General features: G+C 37.5%; 1 protein-coding gene across 6 annotated transcripts in view; it reads left to right on the forward strand.

Moving 5' to 3' along the window:
- The window catches only part of LOC132133773 (A-kinase anchor protein 13-like), a 95,043-nt gene that overhangs the window by 4,880 nt on the left and 63,742 nt on the right, over positions 1–26,421 (forward strand). For all 6 annotated transcript variants that reach the window (XM_059546722.1, XM_059546724.1, XM_059546725.1 and 3 more), the window contains exons 2-4: positions 17,443–17,486; positions 22,080–22,233; positions 24,477–24,785. In XM_059546722.1, coding sequence (XP_059402705.1) covers positions 17,454–17,486; positions 22,080–22,233; positions 24,477–24,785 — 496 coding nt within the window. In that variant the 5' untranslated portion in view covers positions 17,443–17,453. The remainder of the gene's footprint in view (positions 1–17,442; positions 17,487–22,079; positions 22,234–24,476; positions 24,786–26,421) is intronic.

Consider the following 26,421-nt stretch of genomic DNA (forward strand, 5'->3'; position numbering starts at 1 on the left):
ATAAATAATAAAAAAAAATGTCAAGATGCTCTTGAGTGGAAACTAGAACTGCAGAAACCAAATCACGGTCAAAAGTCTCATCAAAAGCATCCCAGAAATGTGTTTCAGTATGGAATTAAAATTGGTTGCAAATGCATTTTCGTTTTGAATGAAGTTCTGAAGAGAAGTTTCTGCCAAATCACTTTGAAATGGTGCACGATGTAGGGTTTCCCATTGATCAGTCCAGTGCTGTAGAAATATCTCAGCTGTGCTTCATTCCCTCTGTTGGTTGCTGACAGCCAGCTATATGCATTGGAACAATAGGCCTAGGTGTCTGCAGTGAAACTGGGTCATCAGCTGTGCGGCTGGATATGACCGTCTGCAAACTTTTGTGCAGGCTTGGCCTAGTGTTCTTCATGCAAACATACACCTCTTTGTAAGAGCACACATCTGCAGTTTTAACGATGATGTGCATCTGGACGGTTTCCTGTGAGGACTCGAGCACTTTGCAGGCTGTTGCTGCTGTTCCCGTTACTTTCTGGCTCATTTATACAGTCGGTTATGGTGACTGGAAAGATTATTGCAAATTTGAAAGGCAGCGCCTACTGGGAACGTTGATGGTTATCGCGGTGGTGCTACGCAAAACCATGCCTTAGGTTTTTCTTTTTTATTATCAAGTATCTTTCGGTGTTCATTGTAGATGTTGAACTTGTTAAATAGAACAGAAGGCTTTTTAGCCGTTTATTCATGTGGCATCTGACATCAAGGTTCAGATTATGGATATGGAATGAGATTGTAATCAAAAGTCTTTATAGGTTTTTTTTATTGCCTTTTTTTTGTGAGGGTCTATTTATCGCTGTATTTCTTTGTTCATTGTCATCAGTCAAAATGCCCATGTTTGAGTTTGAAATATTTTAATGAAGAAATGATTTACATTTCTTCATTTTTTCATCCTTCGTCTTAATCGCCCAAAGAATTTCAACATTGTCCTCAGCTGACTGGAATGTACTCCGCATCAAACATTTGGAGAAATCTTACAGTAATACAGCTATATTTAGACTTTGGGTGTGGGTTTGGATCTGGGAAGATTTTATCTTCTTTATCTCGCTGAATAGGTGTTGAAAATTGCCTTTTAATAAGCCTTGTCTTATGGACCCCTTGACTCACAATGCAGCAGGTCATTTCTGACCATGCTGTAAATTTATAAAACTTTAGTTTTTCAACTCTAGATGTTCACGTATTTGAATTTAGGGTACTGGGCTGTATTTATGAAAGGGCTTATACTCTATTGTGAAAACACTTTAACGTTCATGAAATCCTTATTCTGCTTTGCAACAATTTGGAGGTAGGGAATTACAGCACTTCTACAATCCAAAATTGTGCAAATGCCACAATTTTTGGTTTTGACATCACTTCAAAATCTTGCTTTTACACATCCGGAGTAGTGTTGCACGGTGCACCGATACTTCAAAAGTATCGCGATTGTTGGAAATTAAAAACGTCACGATTCCTAAATTTATTAGTATCGATACTTCAAAGAATGACTGCGTTCCAGATTTGTAAGAGACCTATTTCATGTTGGTGTGTGCAACGCACGCTTCTAGTGCCTCCCTATGGACGCCTGTGTTTTTTCTCCTCACGAGATGTATCAGTTCATTCAGCTCGTTCACAAATGAGAAGATCTATCGATCTGGTTCAGTGAAGGGCGGATTCGTTCAGTACATTCAACAAATCACATGCACCGTCACATCTTGAGTAACTCTTTGACAGGATGAAGCTGTTCACAGAGCTGTTCACGAGCTGCGCATGCGCTGCTATAAGCGCCGTGCTCGCGCGCTGCTGTGGAGAGAGGAACGAGAAATATGAGTCAGTTGATACCTGAACGAGAACGATTCATTCACCTAAAAGATTCGTTCACGGACGAACCATCACTAGTGCAATTTCATATAGCCTATATTAAATATTTGGAATATATATTTTAATATTTTATTAGGTTCTTTGATAAGGTTACAATACGAAGGTCTAAGTAGCAACGTATCTTCCGTGATGTCCCCGATGCGCGGGTCGGGGTGGGGTGGGTAAAGAAATTTTACTTTATTTGCAGGCTGGGGCGGGCAAAGTAATTTCATAAAAGCGGGACCCGCGGATTGGAAAAAAACCAGACCCGCGCATCACTAGGCTGCGTGTGCGAGCACAAGTGATACTGTGGCCGCCGGTCCACAACTGGAAGAAAAAGATGACGCTCAAAAAAGCTCACTGGTTGTACAACTGACAGAATAAGTTACAATATCTCAGATATTGCTGCTAAATTTTTTTTTTTACTTGAATGCCATTGCTTAAATTGATATTATTTATCTTTTGACATTTAATCTTCTGAGTTCAGAAACATTGTTTAATATAATCGCTGTTCATATTTATTTTCAAAGTTCAGAATCAAGATAAATTTATTACTTTTATGTTTCTTATGATAACTGAGATAATGCTGCTAAATTTATTCTTTCTTTACCTTGAATGTCATTGCTCTAATTTATTTTTTATATTTTGATATTTCATATTTTGTTCAAATGTTTAACATATATGCTGTTCATATGTTCATTTATTAGTGTGTTATATGATTAGAATAATATTTGAGAGTGTATTTTCCCCTTTCAGGAAAAGTATCGAAAAAGTATCGAAATCACAATTCTTGACTAGGTATCGAAACAATAATTTTGGTATCGTGACAACACTAATCTGGAGTCCATTTCAAACTTTGAAAGAAACTATTTTACAGTGCTTTTGCATTTAATGCAGGTGTATGAAAACAGGATTCACTAAAATGTCTTTATTTGTAGAATAGTATACTTGTACGTACATACATAATGCAGCTAATGCTTGGAAATGTGCCTCAACAAATATTGATGTATGGTGCTTTGCTTAGCTTGATATCGTGGTGTCTATATTACCCTGATGTCACCAAAGTTCATATGACCCATCATGCCTTGGAATTCAGATGCTTTAACTTGAGCTACTTCCAGAATTAAGTAGAAAAATGAAAAACATAATTGGTGATGCGAGACTCTGTAGCTTGTCCTGGATGTGTAAATCAATTTGAATGTTTTTAGATCACAAAGTGGATGTTAAGGAGTATGGGAAACCAATGATTAAATAATTGAATCAGTGCTTCAGTCAGGTTAGATTGATAAAGCAGACATCTGCACTTTGTCTTCCTCTGGATATGGCATGGAAGCGGAAGGCACGATTTGTTTCGCATTTTAACAGCCTGTCTGGGATCTACTGTGGGTCACTCCCCCCTTGTGGAATCATCTTGTGGCCTTGAACAGAGTCTGTCTAAAGTTAATCAATTGACGAATCAATGTCTGCTGCTAATAAAAAAATAAATCTTTCAACCTACCATTAAGTTGGAAATTCCCACCAGCGGTCAGGGTAGTTACCAATGTTTTTAAAACTATTAAATTCTCAGTATGTGATTTTTACTTGTAACATTGAAGGTATAGTTCTCCAAAAAAAAATAAAAAAATCTATTTTTACTCACCCTTAAAGGGATAGTTCACCCAAAAATCATAACTATGTCATAGGGCTGGGCGATATACAAAAAAAAATGATATCTCGATATTGTCAAATTATTTACGATATTCGATATATATCTCGATATGTTTGCATTTAAATAATAAAAAATAAAACATGATTTTCTTTTGCCCATAAAAAAAAACAAAAAAACATTTAGATTAAACAGCTAATTTAAGCAGTTAAAAAATCTAGACCAAGAGATCACTTACTGCTTTTTATTAATGAATACATGTAGGCCTATATGTAACTGAAGCAGTGCAAATTAAGTTACAGTTACAGAAAGTGCATTCTGTCAACTTTTTAGTGCATGCAATTCACAATTTAAACTATGCAACTGGGATAAGTATTTTATTTTAATTTTTTAACAAGTTTTTAAGATAAGAACACAAGTCTGTCAACTGTCTGTGGTTTTAAGAGAAGCTCTGTGGCATGAAACTATGTTCTTACTGACACTAAAAACCCTCTTAGATGGGGAGCTAGTTGCTGAAGCACATTGCTATTTCTTATATATAAATATATATAAATGAATACCAAAGACTTTTGCATTTTCTCTGTCTATATTATGGAAACTGGTAAACATATCAGTGAAATTCCCCAATAGTAATTCCAAATGGCCATAGCCTATGTTTCTTTATTCAAACATCAGCGGTCGAGTAAGTGCATTTATTTTGCGATCACAAACGCAAACAATACAGTTGAGATCTCACGACAGAACACAGACCGGCTGAACGACGCTTTCATTAGATCGCTCAATTCCAGCTTGTTAGTGTTTTCAGATTATCGTCGGCGGCTCTTCTGCAATGAGGAGTGAGCACGTGCGCGTGGTTGCCAGATTGCTTAAAATAAGCAAACACCGGGCAGAAAATGTATCCTTGTAACAGTGGAGCTCTGATTCGGAGATTTAAACTCTTGTTATCTGGCAACCGCTATCATTACAGCTCTCGTAGTAGAGGGGCGTAGAGCAGTCAGCAGTTACAGGTTCCTTTTTTGGACATTCGGCGTGTTCTTTTGGGAAAGTATGCTTGAATTGGAAATATTCGATATTCCCGATATATTCAAATTGTACATCGTCGTCAAAATTATTCCGATAGTATCGCTAATATTCGATATATCGCCCAGCCCTACTATGTCATTAATAACTCGCCCTCATGTCGTTCCAAACCAGTAAGACCTCCATTTATCTTCAGGACACAGTTTAAGATATTTAATTTTAGATTTATTCGCGAACGAATCATTAGATGTAACTGGATCTTTTTGAACCAGTTCACCAAATCGAACTGAATCGTTTGAAACGGTTCGTGTCTCCAATACGCATTACTCCACAAATGACTTAAGCTGTTAACTTTTTAAATTTGGCTGACACTCCCTCTGAGTTCAAACCAGAGGTGGAAAGAGTACAAAAATATTCTACTCAAGTAAAAGTACCATTACATTAATGAAATTTTACTTAAGTACAAGTAAAAGTACCAGTCTAAAAATCAACTCAAGTAAAAGTAAAAAGTAGCTCATTTAAAATTTACTCAGAGTAAAAATTACTTAGTTACATTTTAACAGTGGGAGGGAGTCAAAAATGGGACAGGCCAAGGGTGTCAAACTCAGTTCCTGGAGGGCCACAGTCCTGCACAGTTTAGATTTAACCCTAATTAAACACACCTGATCCAGCTAATCTAATCATTTAGGTTTATTTGAAAACTACATGATATGTGTGCTGGAGCAGGGTTAGAACTAAACTCTGCAGGGCTACGGCCCTCCAGGAACTGAGTTTGACACCCCTGGTATAGGTCTATTAATCTCAAACTAGTTGTTTTTAATTAAAGGAATCAGTTATTTAGAATAATAAAACATTTGGGCTGTTACCAGGCAAATCAGTATCAACAAACTCATCTTTTAATGCAGAGGAAATGCAGAAGATTCATTGGAAGTGGCATTTAGATGTATTACACTAGTGCAGGACAAGAATGCATTTAACCTGCAGTTACAAATGCATGAATAATGTTTTGATATACAAAACATAAAATGTTGAATACTCATTTGAAATTATAAGAAATTAATTATTTAAAAAAATCAAAAGATACTTTAAATGTGATATTAAAATGGCCAGTATGTGTCAGCAAGTCACTGTTAATAAGTGAGTCATTGCGATTGAACCGAATCATTTAAACGGTTGATTCATTCAGGAACGAAACACTGTCACGTTGCTCAGAGACGCAAAACTGTGCTTTGGTGGCTGTGTTTGGAATTATTTTCTGTTTTAGAAATAGAGCTAAAAAAGGCAATATGGTGTCTAAAACGCAAGTCTCTTAATTAACTTGTTTACTGAACTGTTATATATATATGTATGTATGTATATATTCATGATGATTTTTGGAGGAAAAGACGGCATTCTTTGTGTGATTTTGATTTAATGTATGAAATTATATAAATATGTGAATTTTCTGCCCCTATATCTTCAATTTTGTGATCATTCTAAACATAGGCGCCGATTTATGTTTTTCTCCGTGGGTGCTCAAGGGCGCAAGCCATTTAAAAAATAAAAAAATAGACTAGGCTATTAAAAAAATATTGCATTTCAGAACCTTAGGCTAATGGACAGCGGCCGATACAAACACACACAACAGCGTCACTTCTCAAAAATACAAACAGGATTGGAGATGAAAAGTTTAACTGACACGTAACCGCTAATGCGTTCAGCTTCTTGGGAAATTAATGTTTTGTAAATATTGATTAAAAGACTATTGCGAAAGGACAGCGTTTCCATTAACCGATTGTTGCGACTAAAATAATGAGTTTCTGGGAATGTCTACCTCATTTATGTTTCGAGGTTTCTTTTGATAGTGGCATGGCTTTTCTTTGAGGTTTCGAATCCATTATTCATATAGGCTAAAAAAATATTTTTTTATTTTATGTATTTAACAAAGAACTTGTATTCTGTCCAAAAGTAGGCTACCTTTGTGTCCATTAGTTTTTCCTCTTTTAAACCGTATATAGGCCTATACTTGAGCAGAAAAATGTTCCCATTTAAACCCTGTTACGAACTTTAAGGAGTCTAGGGAATGTACCGTAACATTTACATATTAACGTACTGCTGGGTATGAAATGAGGTGGAAGAACATGACAGACAAAACTTTGAAAGAGAAAAAATACTGGACGTTTATTCACAAAAAGCCAAAGCCACTAGATCCAGTAAAATAATGTCGATATATCAATATTAATAGGTTTGGCTTTTTTTATAACAAATCTGTCCATTTTAGTCTGATTAATGATTAGTGATTACGGAAAGCATTAAATGATTACATACTCGCACGGCACTGTATAGTGGGGGATGGGACGTTTTCAGAAACGCTGTGATTGGTGGATAGGATATGGAACATGCATGCGACTGGTTATGTCACTGTCACTGACAACAACATAACCAATCACAGTGTGGCAGACGCTTCATAGCGCCAACTGCAATGTTTAATTTTAAATAAATGTAGCCTACTGGCAGTCTGGCACTGGCACACGTGGGTGCTCATTTTCCGTGGGTGCTCGGTATTTTCCGTGGGTGCTCCACGGTATCGGCGCCTATGATTCTAAATGCATTTTAGGAGACTGAATCACACAGTGAAAGAACGCACTATAAGCGCGCACATCATTAAAACAAAAAATATGATATTATCGCAGATGATATATATAGCACACTCCTCACCACTGTCTTTTTGGCTAATTTGTGCAAAACCTCTTGCTAAAATGTCAAAGCTTCATTTTAACCACCAATGCAACGATGCAATTATTTAGCTTACCTCTACATTCTTGCGAAGGGTTGATGTCTTGTCGAGATTTTATAAGCTGCTAGTTTGGTCTTCCTAAGCAAGTACAGCTTACACTGCATAATAGAGCATACATATGGCCAGGGGTTCACTTCATTTCCTTCGAGTTCAACTTCAGAATATGACGGGGTTTCGTTTTCAGCGGTGTCTGCACCACTAACGCCTGTTTTGACCGTCTGCATCTTTCTTGTGATTTTAGCCCGAGTTTGCCCTCCTGCCCATTATTTACTGCCGTAGTTTCCAGGGAGCGATTTTTTTTTTTTTTTTTTTTTTTTTTTTTTTTACTCAGTAATTAATGTGTTTTAAAATGTAGCGAAGTACAATACTTTAAACAAAATATACTTAAGTAAAAGTAAAATTACAGATTTAAAAAAATACTTTAAAAAGTATTAGTACACAAAAAAGCTACTCAATTACAGTAACGCGAGTAAATGTAATTCGTTACTTTCCACCTCTGGTTCAAACAAACCAATATCCCGGAGTAATTCATGTACTCAAACAGTACACTGACTGAACTGATGTGAAGAGAGAGTTGAACACCGAGCTGAGCCAGATAATGACTCGTTCACGAGTCAAGAACCGGTAGCATCGGTTTTCGGATCACCAGTAGTTCTTTCGGACAGTTCGATTCAATAAACCGGTTGAAGAAAAAGGTTCACCGGTTCTTTTGCGCTCAACGTAATGGCATCATTGGCGATGATTGCCCTTGATTCAAGCCTTCGGTTTACCTGGGCTCATAGCACAGTATCAGTTCAGAATCAATCACCAAAAGAATCAGTTCGGTTCAGACACTCTGTGTGTCGGTCTGCTTCACGCTAAATCACACATGCGCAGTATCATCAGTTCGGTTCTCGAATCGGACACGTCTGACAGAAACGGTTCTTGACTCGTGAACGAGTCATTATCTGACTCGGCTCGGTGTTCCTCTTCAAGAGTTTTATCTGTCTTCATCTGTCACTTCACAGCAGTTCAGTCAGTGTACTGTTTGAGTACATTAATTACTCCGGGATATTGGTTTGGTTTAACTCAGAGGGAGTGTCAGTCACATTAAAAAAGTTAACAACTTAAGTCATTTGTGGATTAATGCGTATTGGAGACGTGAGCCATTTAAAACGATTCAGTTCGATTTGGTGAACTGGTTCAAAAAGATCTGGTCCTCTCTCGTCCTTCACTGTCGTTGCTCCTGTTTTATATCCTTCCATCTCCTCCGTGGGACTCAAGACCGATGGGTCGAACAGGTGTCGTTCATTTCCCAATCACTCCACCGGCCTCGCTCGTTCCCACGTCCCTCGGCCCTGCCCCACTCGTCACAGCGCCATTTAACATTTCAGTGGAGGGGAAGATTATCACAGAATAATGACTTAAATTTCAGTCTGTTTCACACCAAAACATCTGTTTGACTTAAGAAGACTTGAAATAAAGCACATAACTGAAGCTTAAAAGCATTAGTATTCATTCATTTTTCATAATCAAAAATGGTCTATACCTTTAAGTTCTCTTCCTGCTATTTCAGCAGATGGAACATTTACCTTCCCTAAGGATCTTGACATTGTACGCTTCTTGGGAGCATTCTCGTCTTAATGTAGACACCAGTGGGAAACTAGCAGGAAGCAGTGGAATGCTTTCTTTAAAAGCCACGAACACCAGACAAGAATGCTGTGGTAGTTTGATCTAATTGTTTGCAGCTCTGTCCTTAAAAGTTGCCAGATTGCATACAAACATTCTGCATGAACCTTCACTGGGCACGTGCCATCAAGAGTTGTGGAACTTTTTAAACTCATGCAACTTTTGTCAGTCTGCAATTGTTAATTAAATTATGGTTCAAGTGTGAATTCTTTTTTTGCATGTTGAGGCTTGCGTATTATTGAAGTTCATTGACCCTGCGAATTTTGGGTGGTGCTAGTGTGGTGTTATTGTGCGTTCAGACGGGGCCCGTTTACTAACAATGGCATACTAAGCCCTATGTCTAAATGCTCACCTTGTGGACTTGGTAAAAAGCATTGTTGGCTTTTAATTGGCTGATTGTTGCTGCACAAAGGCCCTTTCTCAATCATACAAGGGACCCACCTTTCAGTTTCAACTTACTGTGATACAATTGACTTTACTTGGTTGTTTACTTCCTCACATGCTAACAAAAGTTATAGACATATGACATTATATGACATTTTCGGTATCGTGAGAGACGCGAACACTCAGTAAACGTATTCCTTTTTAAGGTTTCATATTTGTCACAGAGGCTGCTAAGTAAAATCTCATGCTGGAATGGAGGACAGTTGCTAGCAGCAATAGTTGAATCTGTTCTGTTAGAAAGAGTTTGTCAGGCCCACTGTATATCAAGTTAATGAGAGCTGCCCTTGGAGAGGTGGAAGTATGCCCTTAGTCTGAGCTTTGGCTTTCACTGTTCAAAGATGGATGATGGTTAAACAGTCACCCAGTCTAACCTCTACAGGGAATGGAAAAGTTAAATTTTTGTTTCAAGCTGCAGGAGGGACCATCATTTGAGTTATACTAACAGCTTTCTTAGGAAGTTTGGCTGCTGCTTCTTCGAGCAACTGATTGATTGCTTTGTGTTTTTTATTTGGGTACCAAGAGTTTGCAGGATATACTTCTTGCTTGCTCACTAGTGTACGGAAGATTTTTGAAGTTTTAATATTTGTAGTGCAAAAATTTGTAAAATGCGTTCTGGCAATTCAGCCAGACTTTTTTGGTTCCAGTAGTTCAGCAACGTAGCAAATACAAAGTAAAAATGTCTCAAATAATTTGAGGGCATGCATAATAAATAATTATAAAAAAAATAGCAAGATGTTGTTTAAAATAGTTTTAGATGTAGTATTTCAAGTTGCACCACAGGATGTAAACATTTCCAAAATATTTGATGTCAACTACCTAATTTTCTGCAGTCTTGAAGCAACGTTTTTGTAGTAATAAATGCAAATCTCTCTAGTTTTGCAGAGACTTGTTGTCAGCTGACCATTTTGACTGACTGATTTCCAACTCGTCTCTTTGGTAGGCTTTGTGTTTAGTGGGAGGCCAGTCGCTCTTGCACTGACCCGTGCATGGGGGGCCGTAAAACAATCTACTAGTTAAACTTCAGATTCCATGAAAATCCTCCTCCCACTGATTCTGTCCACATACGTGTGCACACAAGCCAAAGCCGATGATCTTTTGTTTTAACTAAACCTGAGAGGCCATGCATAACCTCTGACAGAATCTTAAATATGTTGTCATTTTCAAAAGCTTTTATTTTGTATTCATTCTGCTCTTATCTATCGCTGTCAGCAGTTGTGTTCATTAGAAATCTTAGCTGGAGACCATAATATTTTCACTTGTGTTTTGCTAATTCTTGGGAACGTCTCGTTCTCTGGTTACACAGAAGTGTGGTGATAGCTTGCGGCCTGTCTCGCTCTCACTGATATGCCTGAGCTGCTTTTGTTTGTTCGTTGGCATGGAGACTTCTGCTGTACAACTGTCTGCTGCAGGATGTGCGATTTCATAATGTGAAATCTAAAATTGTTATATATTACATAATTTTCATCTAAAGGTTCATTACATAAAGTGGGATTTTTTTTTAATCTACAAAAACAATCAGTGCCAGCAACACCCTTTTTTAATTTAAAGACATTTTAGTTTAAATTTGTAGTTTTGTATCCACCCTTTCTATTAATTTTTACACAATGTAAGTGTAGAGCTCTGAACATGTCGTCTTTATTAAAATGTTTTACTTTGTTGATTGAACTACTAGCAATTACTAAAAAATATCCTAAAAAATATATATATTTTTTTCTTGTTTCTTGCTTGAATTAGCAATCCAAATCCATCTGCTTAAAGCCTTATTTTTGTGCTTGTTTGATAATGCTGACAACCATGAGCTTGGTAAAAAGCTACAGCAAACCCAATGCTCTATTGGTACAATGTGTGCTCTGTGTTGCGGTGTGTGTTCTGCAAAGACTAAATATCCTCTTAAATAGGGGTTAGAGTTGCTTTAGCTTCACCACCACAAGTATTTGTAATGGTAGAAACAAGGCTTCACTATGGCAACGCATGCGTGTCATGAGCCTCTTTATTAAAAAACATTATGGTGCTTTTTTCACAATGCCTCTGGAGCGAAAATCTTATTGGAAAAGGTAAAGGTTACATAAACCATGTTTTCTGTGGGTTGTGTCTTTCTCTTTAAATGGAGAAAAGCTTGACTGTTTGTACTACAAAGCCTATCCAAATTTCCCAAGGGGATGTTCCACAGGGAGAGCAACACATGCTACATCCTGTTCATGTCACGGGGCAAGAGGGCCCTCTCAACCCTTCAACACCAATGCGGTACAACTCTGGCATCTTCCACAGGCCTTGAGAGTGACGCCCCTGCCATTTCGACAGGCTCCTGCAAATGAACGCAAGGCCCTGTTGTTCGGATTGTTCATGCATTCCTCCAGCATGACTCTGGCATGCAAGTTCTCGGTGTCTGTTGTAGCCATTCAAATTCAAACCCTTGGCTATGTTTGGGATGAAGTGCTAGGCTTACTTACGGGTATTATATATGCCACTATTTTTTTAAGTGCCATTTGAAGTTGTATGCAGTACACATTTCATTCAATAGTGCAAACTTTATAAGTATTCCTTGTCACCTCAGAAATTAAAAATGTGGGTTTTTTTATAACGTTTGTGTAGCTTTTGGTGTTCAGATCACAAAATGAGTAAAACAGATTTTTACCTTCATCACACCTGAAATGAAAGGTGAAGTTGAGCGCAGTGCATCATGCGATACTGAATTCTTCTGTGTGCATTGTTATGCTACACATTTTGGCAAATGCAGTAGGTCATTGAAGTTGTTCTTGCATAAAAACTGTATTACTTTTTTAATGCCGTACTTATTTAGGGCCACCTTCCAGTGAAGTTTAGCTCTGGCCCTAATTAAACACATCTGAAACAGCTATTCAAGGTGTTCAGGATTACTGTAAACTCCAGCATTTGAGCTAAACTCTGCAGGAAGGATGTCCTTCAGAAGCAGGATTGGACACCCCTGTCATAACGTACTGTAGGAATGGTATGGTAGTCTGCTATTCTGAAAATGGCTACCGAGTTGTGGCTACTGCTGTTTCTGTGGAGGGAAAAATGGACGGAAATGGAAATAACCCAATATTTCTATGATTCACACTTTAGGCGTTGATGTTTACTAGACGTCATGAATAAGAAGCTGGCTAAATCACCTTATCCTGTAATCCTATTGAAACCTCTCACTTGCTTCCAGACGTCTATGCTTATCATAGCACAGATAGACCAGGAAGAGCCTTTTGTTGTGGCTGTCTATATGCTATTTCCTTGTTGTCTTTTGTGACTGAATTATTCAGGAAGTGAATGTAAAGCTTGTAAGCTGTATTGATTTCCTGTGCCACTCTGGATAATATTTAGTTAAGAATTATAGAATTATAGAGAAGTGTCCAAAAAACACTGCTTGGCATTCCATAACAGATGTGTAAACCTGTTATTTTCAGTGATATTGATTGAATTCTGCAGCTGAATACAGTGTTTTAGTTGGACTTTTGAGAGCATATAGCTATGAGATGGAGGCGACACCGGATTCTGAGAGGCCGGGATGTGTTGACTCAGACTAAACAAACAGGTGTCTGGCCCTGGCTGGCGGGTGAGCCCAACTTGGCTCCTACTGGGGTTTGACAGAGGAAATTACATTTCTCATGCCCCTTAGAGAATACAAGGTCAAACCAGAGGTGAACAAGGTCTGATATGCAAGTGTATATTTGTTGATATGACACATTGAGTGTGAAAGAGATTCCGAGAGCCAAACTTAGTACTACATTAAGTTAGACACTAGGTTTATGCAGAAATCTGAATCAGAATAAGCTTTGTTCGCCAAGTGCAAACACACAAGGAATTATTATTATTATTTGGAGGTCTTGGTACACACACACACACACAGAGAGAACAGAAAGAGAACAGAAAGAATATTTAAATAAGACTAAGGACAAAACTAAAAATAAATTATAATAATTATAATATTAGGTTATACATCTGGAACAGATGTATGTACAGAATTGTGCATTATTTACTGTATGTATTTACATAATACTCTAGAACATTGCCCCTCTCTTGGTTTGAACTTGATGACCTTTGTTTGGGAGTGCTCTCGTTTCCTCCATGTCCTTCTTAAATGACAAATCCACATTTTCACTGTTGCTCACAAAACAGATGCAGACCATGGTTCCAGCCTAGAACAACTATGGTATTAACTATGTATTTGAGCTAGTTTTTACTGAACAGTTTCTCCGTGCTTTTCCTCTTCTCCTTTGGCAGCATTCTAATCCAAAACTACAATATATAATTGTGATGTTTACAAAAATATAGCTTGTGTAACTAGAGATGTTTGTTTTTTGCATTGTGATATATGAACAAGAAGAGCCGCCCATGTCTACCTCCATTCTGGTACCGCAGAGATGTTTAGGAGCCATTGTGTGTAGGAGAGGTCTTGATCAATGGGACTGGGTCTTGGCTTGGGTCTTGACAAGAACGCAGTCTTGGACTCACACTGGACCTTGCATGATTTACCTTCAAGTTATTGGGTTTCATATGCACATTTGATCTAGAAGTTAGTAAGATCAAAAGGTGTTTATGAAACCCAATAACTTGAAGGGTAAACAGTGTCCACCTTCAGATGTACACACAGTTCCTCAATCATAATTCCTCCTAACAATCAAACTGGTTCTGCTTTGGGCCATGGCCTAATTGTTGATTCAAGCTTTGGACCAGAGTGGGAATCAAGACCAGACCCTGCAAGACCCAGGCTGAGAGTACCATACCCTCTAAGCAGCAAATTATGACACTTAAGCCCCTTTCACACTGAGATTCCAGATAATACATGGGTAATGTGATCCAGCAATTGTTCCGGGTCGTTCGACCACCAGAACACAACTTTGTCTTGGATCCACTGAGCAGGTGTCATGTTCATGTTTTGGTATCTTTTTGCCAATTTCTCCCTGATTTGTATATCTTTATGATAGTTGTGGTGTGGGGTAAATGAACATCTGAGATCATCTTTTTACCTATTTATTTTGTAAGTGTAGTGTTTAGTCTTGTGTACATAAATTGTGGTCGATATAGTTAAGGGCTTAGCTGGAGAGGATGAAATCAGTGGTTATATTTAGAACCAGCTGATTATCCCTGTACCCCATCCTGTTGGGCTTCAACAGTAGCCCTTTTATTCATCTAAAAGAACAAGAGAAATTGCCTGAAGTAAGAGGCTGTGACCTCTCTCATAATGTCCAGCCCTGTCACCACCCTGCTGCCCACCCCTGACTTGCTGTCAATATGTTGTCCTCGTTTTAGATTCCTACTTCCTGTCCGTTACCACCGGTCTTGCATGTGTAGGATAGTGGGGCTTTTGTTGGGGTTTATGGGTTCTCAAAAAGCTCAAATGTGGTGCTTTAGTTTCAGCGGTGCAAGAACGCAGGCCAAGGCACACAAACTACAGCCCTCTCTCTAGCCTCTAGACATGAATCTGTTGAGGGTAACCACTGGCTTGCTGACTCTGCAGTGTGCTGGCTCAATAGGTCTATCCAGGAGGCTTCATATCAAAGCTAAGTTCAGGTTTAATGCATTCCCAACCACTTCACGTCAATCTTTGTAACAGCATGCCTCCTCAATGAGCGCCATGTTCTCTGATCCGTCTGGTTGATGCTTAGCCAGCTTCTCAACAGCCACAGTGCCGTCTGGCATAGGATGGGTCATTACCTTTCACTCTCCGTCATAAGATCTAGCTGATTAGTTGAAATTTGGAAGTGGATCAGCTTGCTAAATTGTTGGTGTTGGAATTGGGGCGGGGGTACCTGGTGCTTCAGCATGAATGGAAAAAGCAGCAGGTGGGATGGGATGTCTGGTCTCTTCCTGCAGAATAGGGAGGCGAAAGGTATTCTGGGAATTCCGCTGGAACAGGAGGCATAGAGGCATTCAAGTGAAGTATCCTGGCATCATATTAGCAGAATAGAAGAGATTAGTCAGTTGTCCAGTTTTATAACACCTAAGCTCTGTTCCAAAACCACCTCACTGTCTACTCACTGCATACTGGCTGAGTTAACACTCACTTGTTTATAGCACTTTTCGTAAAGCTCAGAAGATCCTTCATTAATACTGGTAAAGGTGTTACAATGTTGCTAAGCTAATGGCTCTTATCCAAGCACAAAAACAGAGAATACACAACTACTGGGTGGGATTTCAATCTTCAGATGAAGTTAGCATGTTACAAAGCTAATATCTAGGTAATATTATTAACTATAGTAAAACAAATATTGAGGAATACTTGATTTTAGTTTGATGAAACTGTTTTTGGTACTAGATGAATATGTTGGTTGTAGTTTTGATAAGATTATTGCAGTTGATTCTGAGATTTGCCTTATCAAATGAAGATATATGAAGATCCTGTTATGTTTCAATCTGTAAAGCTTCCTCAAAAACAGTATTCTTATTCTGTTAGTGGGTGTGAGTCAGGTTTCTGCTTTTTAAGGAGAACTGAAATTCTGTGCATGTTCAAAAACCTAGTGAGCTTACAGAGACAGTTTTTTAAGGTACATAGCCACATTCACGACATGAAAGCTGTTTTGCAAGGTAGGCAACTTTAATAGTTCTAGGATGTGTCATTTTATTTATGTTTTACACATCATCGCATGTATCCTTAACCAAAAATGTAGTCTCATAATGCATTGTGATGAGTTTAGTAAAATGTTTTAAACAATATAGTGGATAAAGCAGAAAAATGAAATAGCCTATTCATAGCACAGGAGGAACAATATGGCATTATTACATTAGCAACATATTAACATCAAACTCCATTGAAATCGATTGCAGTTCAACTAATAGAACTGTAGTCACGAGCATGTTAGGAGCCAAGAACAGGAATCTTTTTACGCATTTTGCCTGTTCGTTTACACGACAACAGCCTTTTGTGGACTGAAAAAGTATATTTTTGAAAACGGGATTCAAAGTGCAAGTTTTTGAAAACCCCACCGTAATCATTTCCGTGTAAACACCCAAAACGAAAATCTTAGAAACGGTGACATCTTGCGCGTGCATAGTATGTGTTAGGTATGTAGACATAAGCAGTACATGTTGATTTTAAAGGCAAGCGTGAACAAACATACACAACGATGGCGGAGAAACACGGTACTGCTTTTGCTACTCAAGAGTTTGCTAACACTTCTTCAGCAGTGTGGATTTACTTCACCAATATTGTAACCAACATCAGAGACGCATCATGAACAACATATAATCATCACTTCCCTACAGCTACTGTTTATTAACAAGGTGACCGCCAATTTCTGGCTGAGATTTTGACTACATCGTTGTTGTGTAAACGTAGCCTTAGGTAGTGTGTGCTTGTAAATGTCTGTGTGTATGGGTTGTTTCTGTGTGTCCAGGTTAGGAGTGGGGCCTGAGATAACCACAAGGACCTCCTAAAGGCTAATACCTTACCCGGGGCAGATAACGGAACAATAGCTGGGGGCGGTTTATCATCTTTAGTTAACAGAAGGCGGAAACAGTGTTAACACTCCAATGTCATTTGTTTCCCAGCCATCTGTATTAGGGGCTGCTCCTAGCCAGCACATTAAAAGAGTTGATTTGTGTCATACTGTATTTTTTTTTTTTTTATCAGCTGAGATTCCACAACATTGTGCAGCATACCGCAAAAATCTGTTTTAGTTTGCTAGGCATTAAAGACAAGTGTACGTGATCCGTGAACACCTGAGGCTATCTCTATTGTTGGGTCCTGAAAACAGATGCAAATAATGGATTTCCTGTTATTTATTAGCTGGGTTAAATTTTTACTGGTTTTTAATGGAAGGACCCAGAGGTGGTGACCATTGTGAATGGAGGCAAGCTAATGTACTCCTAATAGTTATTAGGGTCAGAGTTTTGTTTGTTAAAAGCCCTAGCTCATCTGCATCGTGTAGCCTGATTCTCAGAGGCTAGTGAACTGTTTATGAACAGTGAAATAAAAAAAAAATAAGAGTGAGTGCTAATTGAACATCCTGGAATTTCAGAAATTTCATGTTTCTAAATCTCTCACTTTCTTTCTTTTCCACAGTGGCCAGTGCCATGAAACTGAATCCACAGCAAGCCCCGTTATATGTAAGTATTGTTTATTATTTATTTATTTCTTTTAGACCATCTTTGAGAGGTTGTGTCTCTAAATTACTTCAAAAAAGATGTATATGAAGCAGTCAGACTGTTTTTGGACAACTAGATCCTTAGTTGATGAAAACTTCTAATGAGATCTTGTTGCTCCAAGACTGCTGGGTAAATATGTTTTTCTTTTGTTTGGTGCTGACATTTTTAATTAGATTTGCTTAAGACATAAGAAGCCCACATGTCAGCAGCATGTTCAAATCAAAAGTGAGCACCGGAACAGTTCAAAACAAACCACATTACTTGAAACAAATCAGGCATTTCAATTTAATTTAAACAAAAATTGTAGTAGTATTAGTTTATAACATTTACAGCCAAGTGATGATTTTTATTTACAAGACAATATTTACTCTCATTTGGTGACTGGTGAGTGTAAATTGCTTACAGACCCCCATGAAAATGGCCATCTTAATTTTTATTCTACTGGAAAAAAAAATAGTATAACATGATATTTATTATGACCTATGCAAGCAGTTGTGGTGTAACGGTACAGTTTCTCTTATACGTCCTTTGTCATGAGCTATGAATCATGTACAATTCGCTGTGTTTGAAGCACACAGCTGTGGCTTGGTGCATGTGCTGTGTTCGTGTGTATTAGCATGTGTGTGGTTAAAGCTGCGAGTGTGGTTTTTCCATCTTTAGCAGTTGCAGGTGGCATGTTTGATGAGGCATAGTACCGTTATTCTCCGGAGATCTTGATGAACTCACAGAGGTCACAAATGTTCTCTTCACTAATGTTGTTTCATTTCATATTTTTAATACAGCCTATATTTTAAGCTTGGAAAAAATGGAAAGGAAAAGTGGATATTGCAAAGTGGATATCGTACTCCTAACAAGACTCCACACATTTGAATTTCACCCCTCATGAACTCTAGAAATTCTAATTGCATCATCTGTTGTAGTTCTTTCTGTGCAAACTAGCAACAATGGTTTGCTCTAGTTGTAGCGTTACTTTTTAGCTAGCCTAGTTTCTTTTTGGAATATTTCTAAGCCCGTGTCCACATGTACATGGGTATTTTTATAAACCGTTGAAAAAAAAATCTCCATCCACATGAAATTGCAAACGCATGCTATGAAGCACTGTCAGGAACATGCCAAGCCAGCAGGTGGCGATATAATCTCAACCGTAAAGCCACGTTGTCCAATTAGATGCTTGGAAACGTTTCCAGTAGGCAGAGATAACAATGCATGCTTTGACGTATCAAGCCAAAAATCTTGAAAAAAAAATGTCAATTTCAGTGACCTGGTACTGCATTTGCTTGTGGACGAAAGGCCAAAGTGTGTAGACAAAGCTGCGGTTTTGAAAATAACTGCATTCACAGGGCTTAAGATTTTTGCTACATGACTTATCTACTAAACAAACAAATCTAGATTCATTTTTAAAGTACATATGTGTTGCAAAGTTTCTAGCTACATGGCAGCTACATAATCAAAAGCAGGATTCAATTTTTGTAGTTCATTTTTATTGGTAAGTTTCTAAGTATTAGCTACATGACAAAAAAAAAGTCGTAAAAGAAAACTAGATTCATCTTCTAGTGCAGTTTTATTGGTAAATTAAAAAATACTGTACTCTACATGACAACTACAGAAACATGTATTAATACAGAAACTTGTATTAATTTAAAGTTAAATATTATTGGAAAGTTTAACTACATAACAGCAACAAAAGCTAGCTTCTTTTTATAGCATTTCTTTCACTCTTTTTAACTTTGTTTTTAATAATGGTGGCTTGAAGAAGGTCAGGACCTTTTTTAGCTACTTTCATGGTTGTTGTAGAAGGTAATGTGAAGGAAACGCTCTGTTCAACACATGACACAGGCTAATTTGCTCTCCTTAATTAGAAACCGAGAAATTGTGGTTTTAGGTTTCCAAAGAAGCAAAGACGTGTCATGAAACTTTGAAATTGGTTTAAACTTGTTCTGCTTAATTTGAGCTAAACGCAAGTAGCTAAAAGACTCGCGTTGGTCTCTTACTCTCCCAGTTCGCTCAGACGAGGCAGCACACCGATTGTTGTTTTAAGCACAGGGTGAAAAGGCCAGGCACTCCTCCTCTGGCACATTGACTTGAGAGATCCTGAAATAGACCAATGAACAACCAAAGTATCAACAGTACTTCGAGAACCCCCTGTGAGCCCGCTTCAGTTGCCAAAAATGCTTCCTGAAAAGATGGATCCTATATTTAACTGTGCCAAAAGATTCTGAGGAAGATAAATTGGATTCTGGGTATTTTAGATCTTCTGCTTAGAAAATCTACCAAGGATTAACACACATCAGCCTGTAAACCTCTCCAGGCCTGCATGCGATCGTTAATGATTTTAAGGGTTGAATAAATCAACCACGAATCCTGAAAACCAAAATCCTGTGTTTGCTTATAAGACAAAGTGACCTGATAAACACAAAGACTGTTATTTTCGAATCTGAATCTCCATGTATTATGGACACAGTTGACACAGTCACCAGGGTGGTCTTTGTTTCATTTGTTTATGCTCTCGCCTTTGGCACTTTTCCTGGTCCAGCACCTGCTATCCATATTGGCCTACCGTAGTCTAAAAGTGGCCCGTGGCTGACTTGTGCATGTTAGCAGTAAAAATAAAAGATATTTACAACCAAAGAATGTTTCTGGCTTCTAATATGAAGGTAGCTTCTATCAGTAACATATTTCTAGAGGCCTATGTATGCATCATCAACAAAGTGTGGGCTTGGTTACCCTTAAACAGCCTTTTGGACGTAGCAGTCAGATTCCTAAACTTTATGTATGTCGCTCAGTGAAAGGGTCAGCATAACTGCTTGTCATGCAAGTTAGTCATATGACCTGGCCATAAATGCCCTTCCTACACCCAGGGAATCAACCAGTAGGGAAGCAAAGTCGGTTGTAGTGACTGATTTCTTGTGATGTAATTTGTGGCCTTGCTTTACACATAACACATTCACCTCCTTCTCTAGTTGTCACCTACTACAGCATCAGGAATAGGACATGAGGTGTGTGTTAACAAGTTTAGAATGTTGGTAATAAGTACAGCCTAAGGTCCTTTTTGTTGGTAAGAATGTTTGTTATAATTTCTTTTACTTTTAAAGCTTTAACCTCTCTCTCTCTGTGTGTATATGTGTGTGTATATGTTTTTTTTCTTTTTTTTTGTCAAAATAAGAAGAAATAGTGAAAAAAACTAAACAATAAATCCGAATCACTCCACGGCTGTGATCATCGTCAGCCATAAAAAGCAGCTGACTGGCATTTGGCAAGGGCACCATGTGCCTTTTGCAGTCTGGCCAATGAAAACATCTCTCACTAGGATGTCCCACTGCTTACGTCACACTCTGAAGGCCCGGTGTGTCAGACAAAACTTTGTGGCCTAGCATAGCGGGGTAAATGCAGTGTGGGAATGCTAGCTTGTTACTTTAGTTTTAGATGGTATAAACAGTCATTCTGCTTAGACAGCCCTGTCAAACTTGTCAAGCCACTATCTCTCTCGTTTATTATTATTATTATTTTAATCTTATGGTTCTTCCTTCACTCTCACTCTCATAGTCTCATAGTCTCATTCTCCTTTACAAACCACCTATAAATAAGTGAAGATATCCAAGACGGAGGGTAGAGTTTCTTCTTGTAACGCCTTGCAATTTGTTGCTGGAGTCAAGTGTCCGGTGACAGTGTATTATAAATAGCTTGTACAGACTGACTGGGAGTGATATTCCAACCCAAATTGATGTTTTGTTTGTACTTTGTTTGGTCTGAGGCTACACACCTGAATGTAGTATACAAATATATATAAATAAATCATTTATATTATTTGTAAATAAACATTTTGGTCAAAACTGTTGTTTAATTAAATACAAAGTCTAAGGGCTCTTAGTAATTGTTTATTATTTACTCAATGTATTTATTTGTTTATTAGTTTTTCTTGTATGTTTTTGTTTTGTTTTGCTTTGTTTATTGTCTGTACACCTTCCTGCCAAAAACAAGTTAATAACAACCACAATGCTTTCAAAAGCTATATTATGGTAGTTATCAATACCAAAAATTAGAAGTGACATTTGAAGTATCTAAAGAGTAAAAAGCTCTTACATGCACATACAGACCCGCCCCAGACACATGTTGAACTTTTCTGACCGTAAAGTTATAATTATGAGGGTGGAGAAAAGCTAATGACAGGTTTTTTTCCTCAGTATTTGTTGATATGTATATATGCTGTTGTTCTGTAGCCGTGTACTTTGTAATGAAATGCGTCTCTCTAAATGGACAGGTGTTGAAGCCTCCCTGTTGTTTGTGGATCCAGTAATGATGATTTATAGGAGTTAATGCATTGCGCTGTGTAATTTTCTACACCCACAGGCGATTAAACACTTTTTCAGTACTGCTTTTAGTCTTTTGAGAGAACATGAGAAGGACTTCTCAGTCCTTGATTGTCGCACTTCCACTGTAATTTAAAATGCAATTGGATTATTTTTCAGCCTAATAGTGACATATAGGGATATATTATTGATATTTAAATGGTAGTTCTTTAAATGATGTATATAATCAATTTTTTCTCTCGTTCAGGGCGAGTGTCTGTTGACTGTCCAGCTCTGTGAGGAAGAGTGTGTCGAGGATGAGGAGGATGTAGAGTTTTACCTACTATTCGCCGGCTCCACCCAGAGGCACATTTCCAGCACTTTGAAAGTCAGCCATGTCACACTGCAAGCCGTGTGCCCTGGTCAGTATTTAAAACACCAGCACATTCCACGTCCATGTCCATGTACAGTATTTTATCATTGCTTGATAATTGTTAGATTCTTCCTGGAAGTAGGTTTTTATTACCTGCAGAGATGGACTCATTTACATTCCAGTCATGCCAGACCTGGTCCAGGCATTGCTTGGCACGTTGTTGCTTTGCTCAATTATTCACCCACAAAATTGTCCCAGTTACCACAGGGCAACCTCTGTATTACTGCACTGAGCACAAGCTTAGATTCAAGAAACAAGAAGATTCATGGACCAGTAGTAGCTATTAAAGGGATAGTTCACCCAAAAATGAAAATTCTATCATTGTTTACTCACCCTCAAGTTGTTCCAAACCTGTATGAGTTTCTTTGTTCTGCTGAACACAAAGGAAGATATTTGGAAGAATGTTTGTAACCAAACAGATCTCGGTCCCCATTGACTACCATAGTATATATTTTTTCCTACTATGGAAGTCAATGGGGACCGAGATCTGTTTGATTCTGTCATTCTTTTGTTCTGTCAACAGAACAAAGAAACTCATACAGGTTTGGAACAACTTGAGGGTGAGTAAACGATGATAGAATTTTCATTTTTGGGTGAACTATCCCTTTAATGAACAATTGCATACTTGCTTAATGTAGTAATATGTCCAAAGAGGTGGAAGAAATGTATACACACTTTTTTTTTTATTATTGGTACAAAAAAAGACTTGTTCTGGGTCATGAGGGAGGGTTGTTTTTCTGTTTCTGTTTGTCCTTCATAATATTTATTTATTTATTTATTCCTTTATTTTATTTGTGTTTTTATAGTTATTTATATTTTTGGTCCTTTTTTATTGTATTTATTTATTTAGTCCCTTGTTTCTTTTTTATTTATATATATATATATATATATATATATATATTGAGTATATTTTCTGTTTTTGTGTCTCTCCTTTTGTTTGTCTTTCATATTATTATTTATTTATTTATTTTAGTTAGTTTGATGTTTTAGTTAGTTTTTATAATTTGTTTAATCTTTTTATTTATTTTTTTCAAGGGATAGCAGGGGGGGGGGGTTCTTTTTCAGTTTTTTTTTTCTGTGTGTGTGATTTATTTATTTCTGTTTTTGTTTATTTGTATGCATATTTTATTTTAAACTTTCAAACGAGAAAGTATGGACCTGAACTATATGTAAGCACTAGTAAGCATTTACCTAGCAACAACCAAGTGCATCTTACCAACTTTAGCAATGCCCTATCAACCAACTACAACCGATCAACCACTCAAACCACACTTGGTAACCGTCCATAAACAGACTCAATGCATAACTATAATTAACTAAAGATTTGTCTTGTAACCGTTGATGTTATTGAGGCACTTTTGCTTTGCAGGGGACTGGTAGCATTGTGATCTTATCTTGTTTCCCAAAGAAATAAAAACACAATAAAATAAAAACAAAACACAATAGCCCCCCATCTCTAATTTAGGCAAAGTTTAATATAGAGTCAAAACAATGAGACCGTATGCCTGGAGCAGTTCCACAGAGATGCAGTGTTATGGAATCCAGCGCAGACGTTTGGCACCAGTTTTGTAATCACTACTCTGACTCAGCACTTGAAAGCTTTTCAGCAATGCATTAAGAGAGCATGAAGAATGGCCCTACTTTCGTCTGCCTCAGGTGCACCGCTGTCAGCCCGCCAGGGTACACTTTCAACCCTTAGTCTCTCTGCTGGAGGTCCATACTTTTGGTTGATTCCAAATGTTTGGCTGCTAAGAGGTCTTTATCGGCAAATCATCTTTGTCGCAGTGAAATCTCATAACTGTAGTGAAACAAGACAGGCCTCCTGGCAGCCCTCATGATGAAGTGCTAATGAATTTTGTTTTATAGAATGTTACCTCTGTCTCTGGCTGTTTCCCTCTTGGAAATGGAAATGAGTAGTTTTAATGCAGGAACATTTCTCAGTAATTATATCCATCTCTGCTCAACCTAGGCACTTAAGTATCCCTTTTTCTGTTGATGTGCGACTGCCAAAATAAGATCCTTTTGTTGTTGTTGTTTTAAATCCGTGTGAAGATGATTTAAATGAGACCCCTCCCTGTTTGATATGAGATAAATTTCTAGTTTGTTTAGTCATAATTGATTTATTGTTGACAAAGTTGTGGGAATCTTGTGGGCATCAGCAAAATCGCAAAAGCATGACACAATATAATATATTTCTGCCCTATGTTTTTTTTTTTTTTGGTTTCGTAATAGCTCATGATCAGAGTGAAACAGTGCGGGTCACGCTATGCCAGGCCCGGCCGGGGGGCTCAGTGGACCCTGTTGCTGAGGAACGCTTCCAGTTCGTGCAGGACCTTGCCCTGGACATGGCCCAGTTCCTAGTGAACACGGTTGGGAAGAAAGAGGGAGCATTACTTCTGGACGAGTGTCAGATCCCCCTCAAGGAGTGTGAGAGGTTGGATGATGCCTTGGCTCTTGCTCTTAAACATCTGCCTCTGCCGGCAGGCTGGAGCGTCCTGGGCACAGACTGGGACACGGGCACTTGCACAGGCTTGGGAATTGGTGAGTAGGTGCTGTTTTTGAGGTTTCAAACTAGACTGTCTGACAAACTCCAACACACTTGAAGTTTCTATCAAGTCAGAAGACTTTGATTAGCTGGTTCAGGTGTGTTTAACCTGTTAACAGGCACGTGTCAGTGTTTACGAATAGATTAAATAAAACAGGACAAAATTAATTAGGGTTGAAACTAAACTCTGTAGAACAGATGCCCTCCAGGAACAAGTTTGGACAACCTTGGACTAAAACGAGAAATATTGCTCATTTTATATGGTTTTCTTTGTAGCTGCTACTATTTTGCTAAGCTAAAACATACTTAAAGTTAATTTCTGTCAGTGCTTTTCAGCACTGAATGCAATACAAGTTAATTTATAATTTACAGTTTTCTCAACCCTTTCACCATCATGTTTTAATTTTCTCAACAAGCTTGTCTCATTGCATTCTGGGCTTGTCTCTGCAGAGGCTTTTTGTCCTACAATTTGGCAAAAGAATATATTTTAGAAGCCAGCACAATTATGCTGCTCTCGCTTTGAAAGTGTCTTGTAAATGACTACTTATTATGACTTGAGCTGCTTTTGCAACCAGTGAGAGCTAGCTGAAAAATAATATTTTGCATGTTTTGTAAGGGTGTGTTGTACCAAGGATTTTAGAATGTTGTTACAATGCTTAGACCATGGGCACAGTGCCTTCATTGGAAGGACTTCAGTATAACCATGTTTTTTTTTTTTTTTTTTTTTTTTTAAGGTGTGTGTTGGTTTAGACTGTTAGTCCAATCTAGCCTTATTTTCCTCCTACTTGTACTCATATCAAGCCAGGAACGCTATGTCAGATAATCTAAAATCAAACATTCCCACCCTAATAAAGTGCTCTTTTTTGGCACAGAGCATTTACACAGACTATTAACTCAGACTGTGGATCGTTTCAGCCTGAGAGAAGATGCATGTGATAAATGGCAGGAACTCTGGTTGTCAATGACTTAAATTTGTGTTTTATGTGGATTTGGCAGAAAAGTTCTTGTTAAAAGAGTTTCCTGTGTTCTTCGTGCTCTCTGATATCCAAAGAATTATGGCTGGTATATGGATGAGGATCTGCGAACCCCTCAAATAATTGGCCTATGTTTCCATTGACTTAAAAAAAAAATAAAATAAAATAAATAAATAAATATATATATATATATATATATATATATATATATATATATATATATATATATATATAAATGCATATATATATATATAGAAAGAAAGAAATGTTTTAGGGTATCCACAAAAATATTAAGCAGCACAACTTTTAACACTGAATATTATAATAAATACCTGAGTACTGGATAATGGATAAAAATATAGCTTTGCCATCACATTAATTAATTATATTAAAATTATTTAAAACTATTTAAAATTATATTATTTTAAAGGATTATTTTAAGTTGTTTTACTAAATTATTTCTGAATAAATAAATGCAGTCTTGGTGAGACTTTTTTAAAAAACATAAAATATTAGACCTTTATAAGGGTCTACTATTTATTTATTTGTTTGTTTATTTTTATTGTTAGAAATATTTATCATTAAAATTTTATTATTTGTAAAAATATTATTCAAATATTTATGATTCATTTAGTATGAATTAAATATTTATCATTTA

The sequence above is a fragment of the Carassius carassius genome, chromosome 50 (assembly GCF_963082965.1).
Source record: "Carassius carassius chromosome 50, fCarCar2.1, whole genome shotgun sequence".
Taxonomy (NCBI): Eukaryota; Metazoa; Chordata; class Actinopteri; order Cypriniformes; family Cyprinidae; genus Carassius; species Carassius carassius.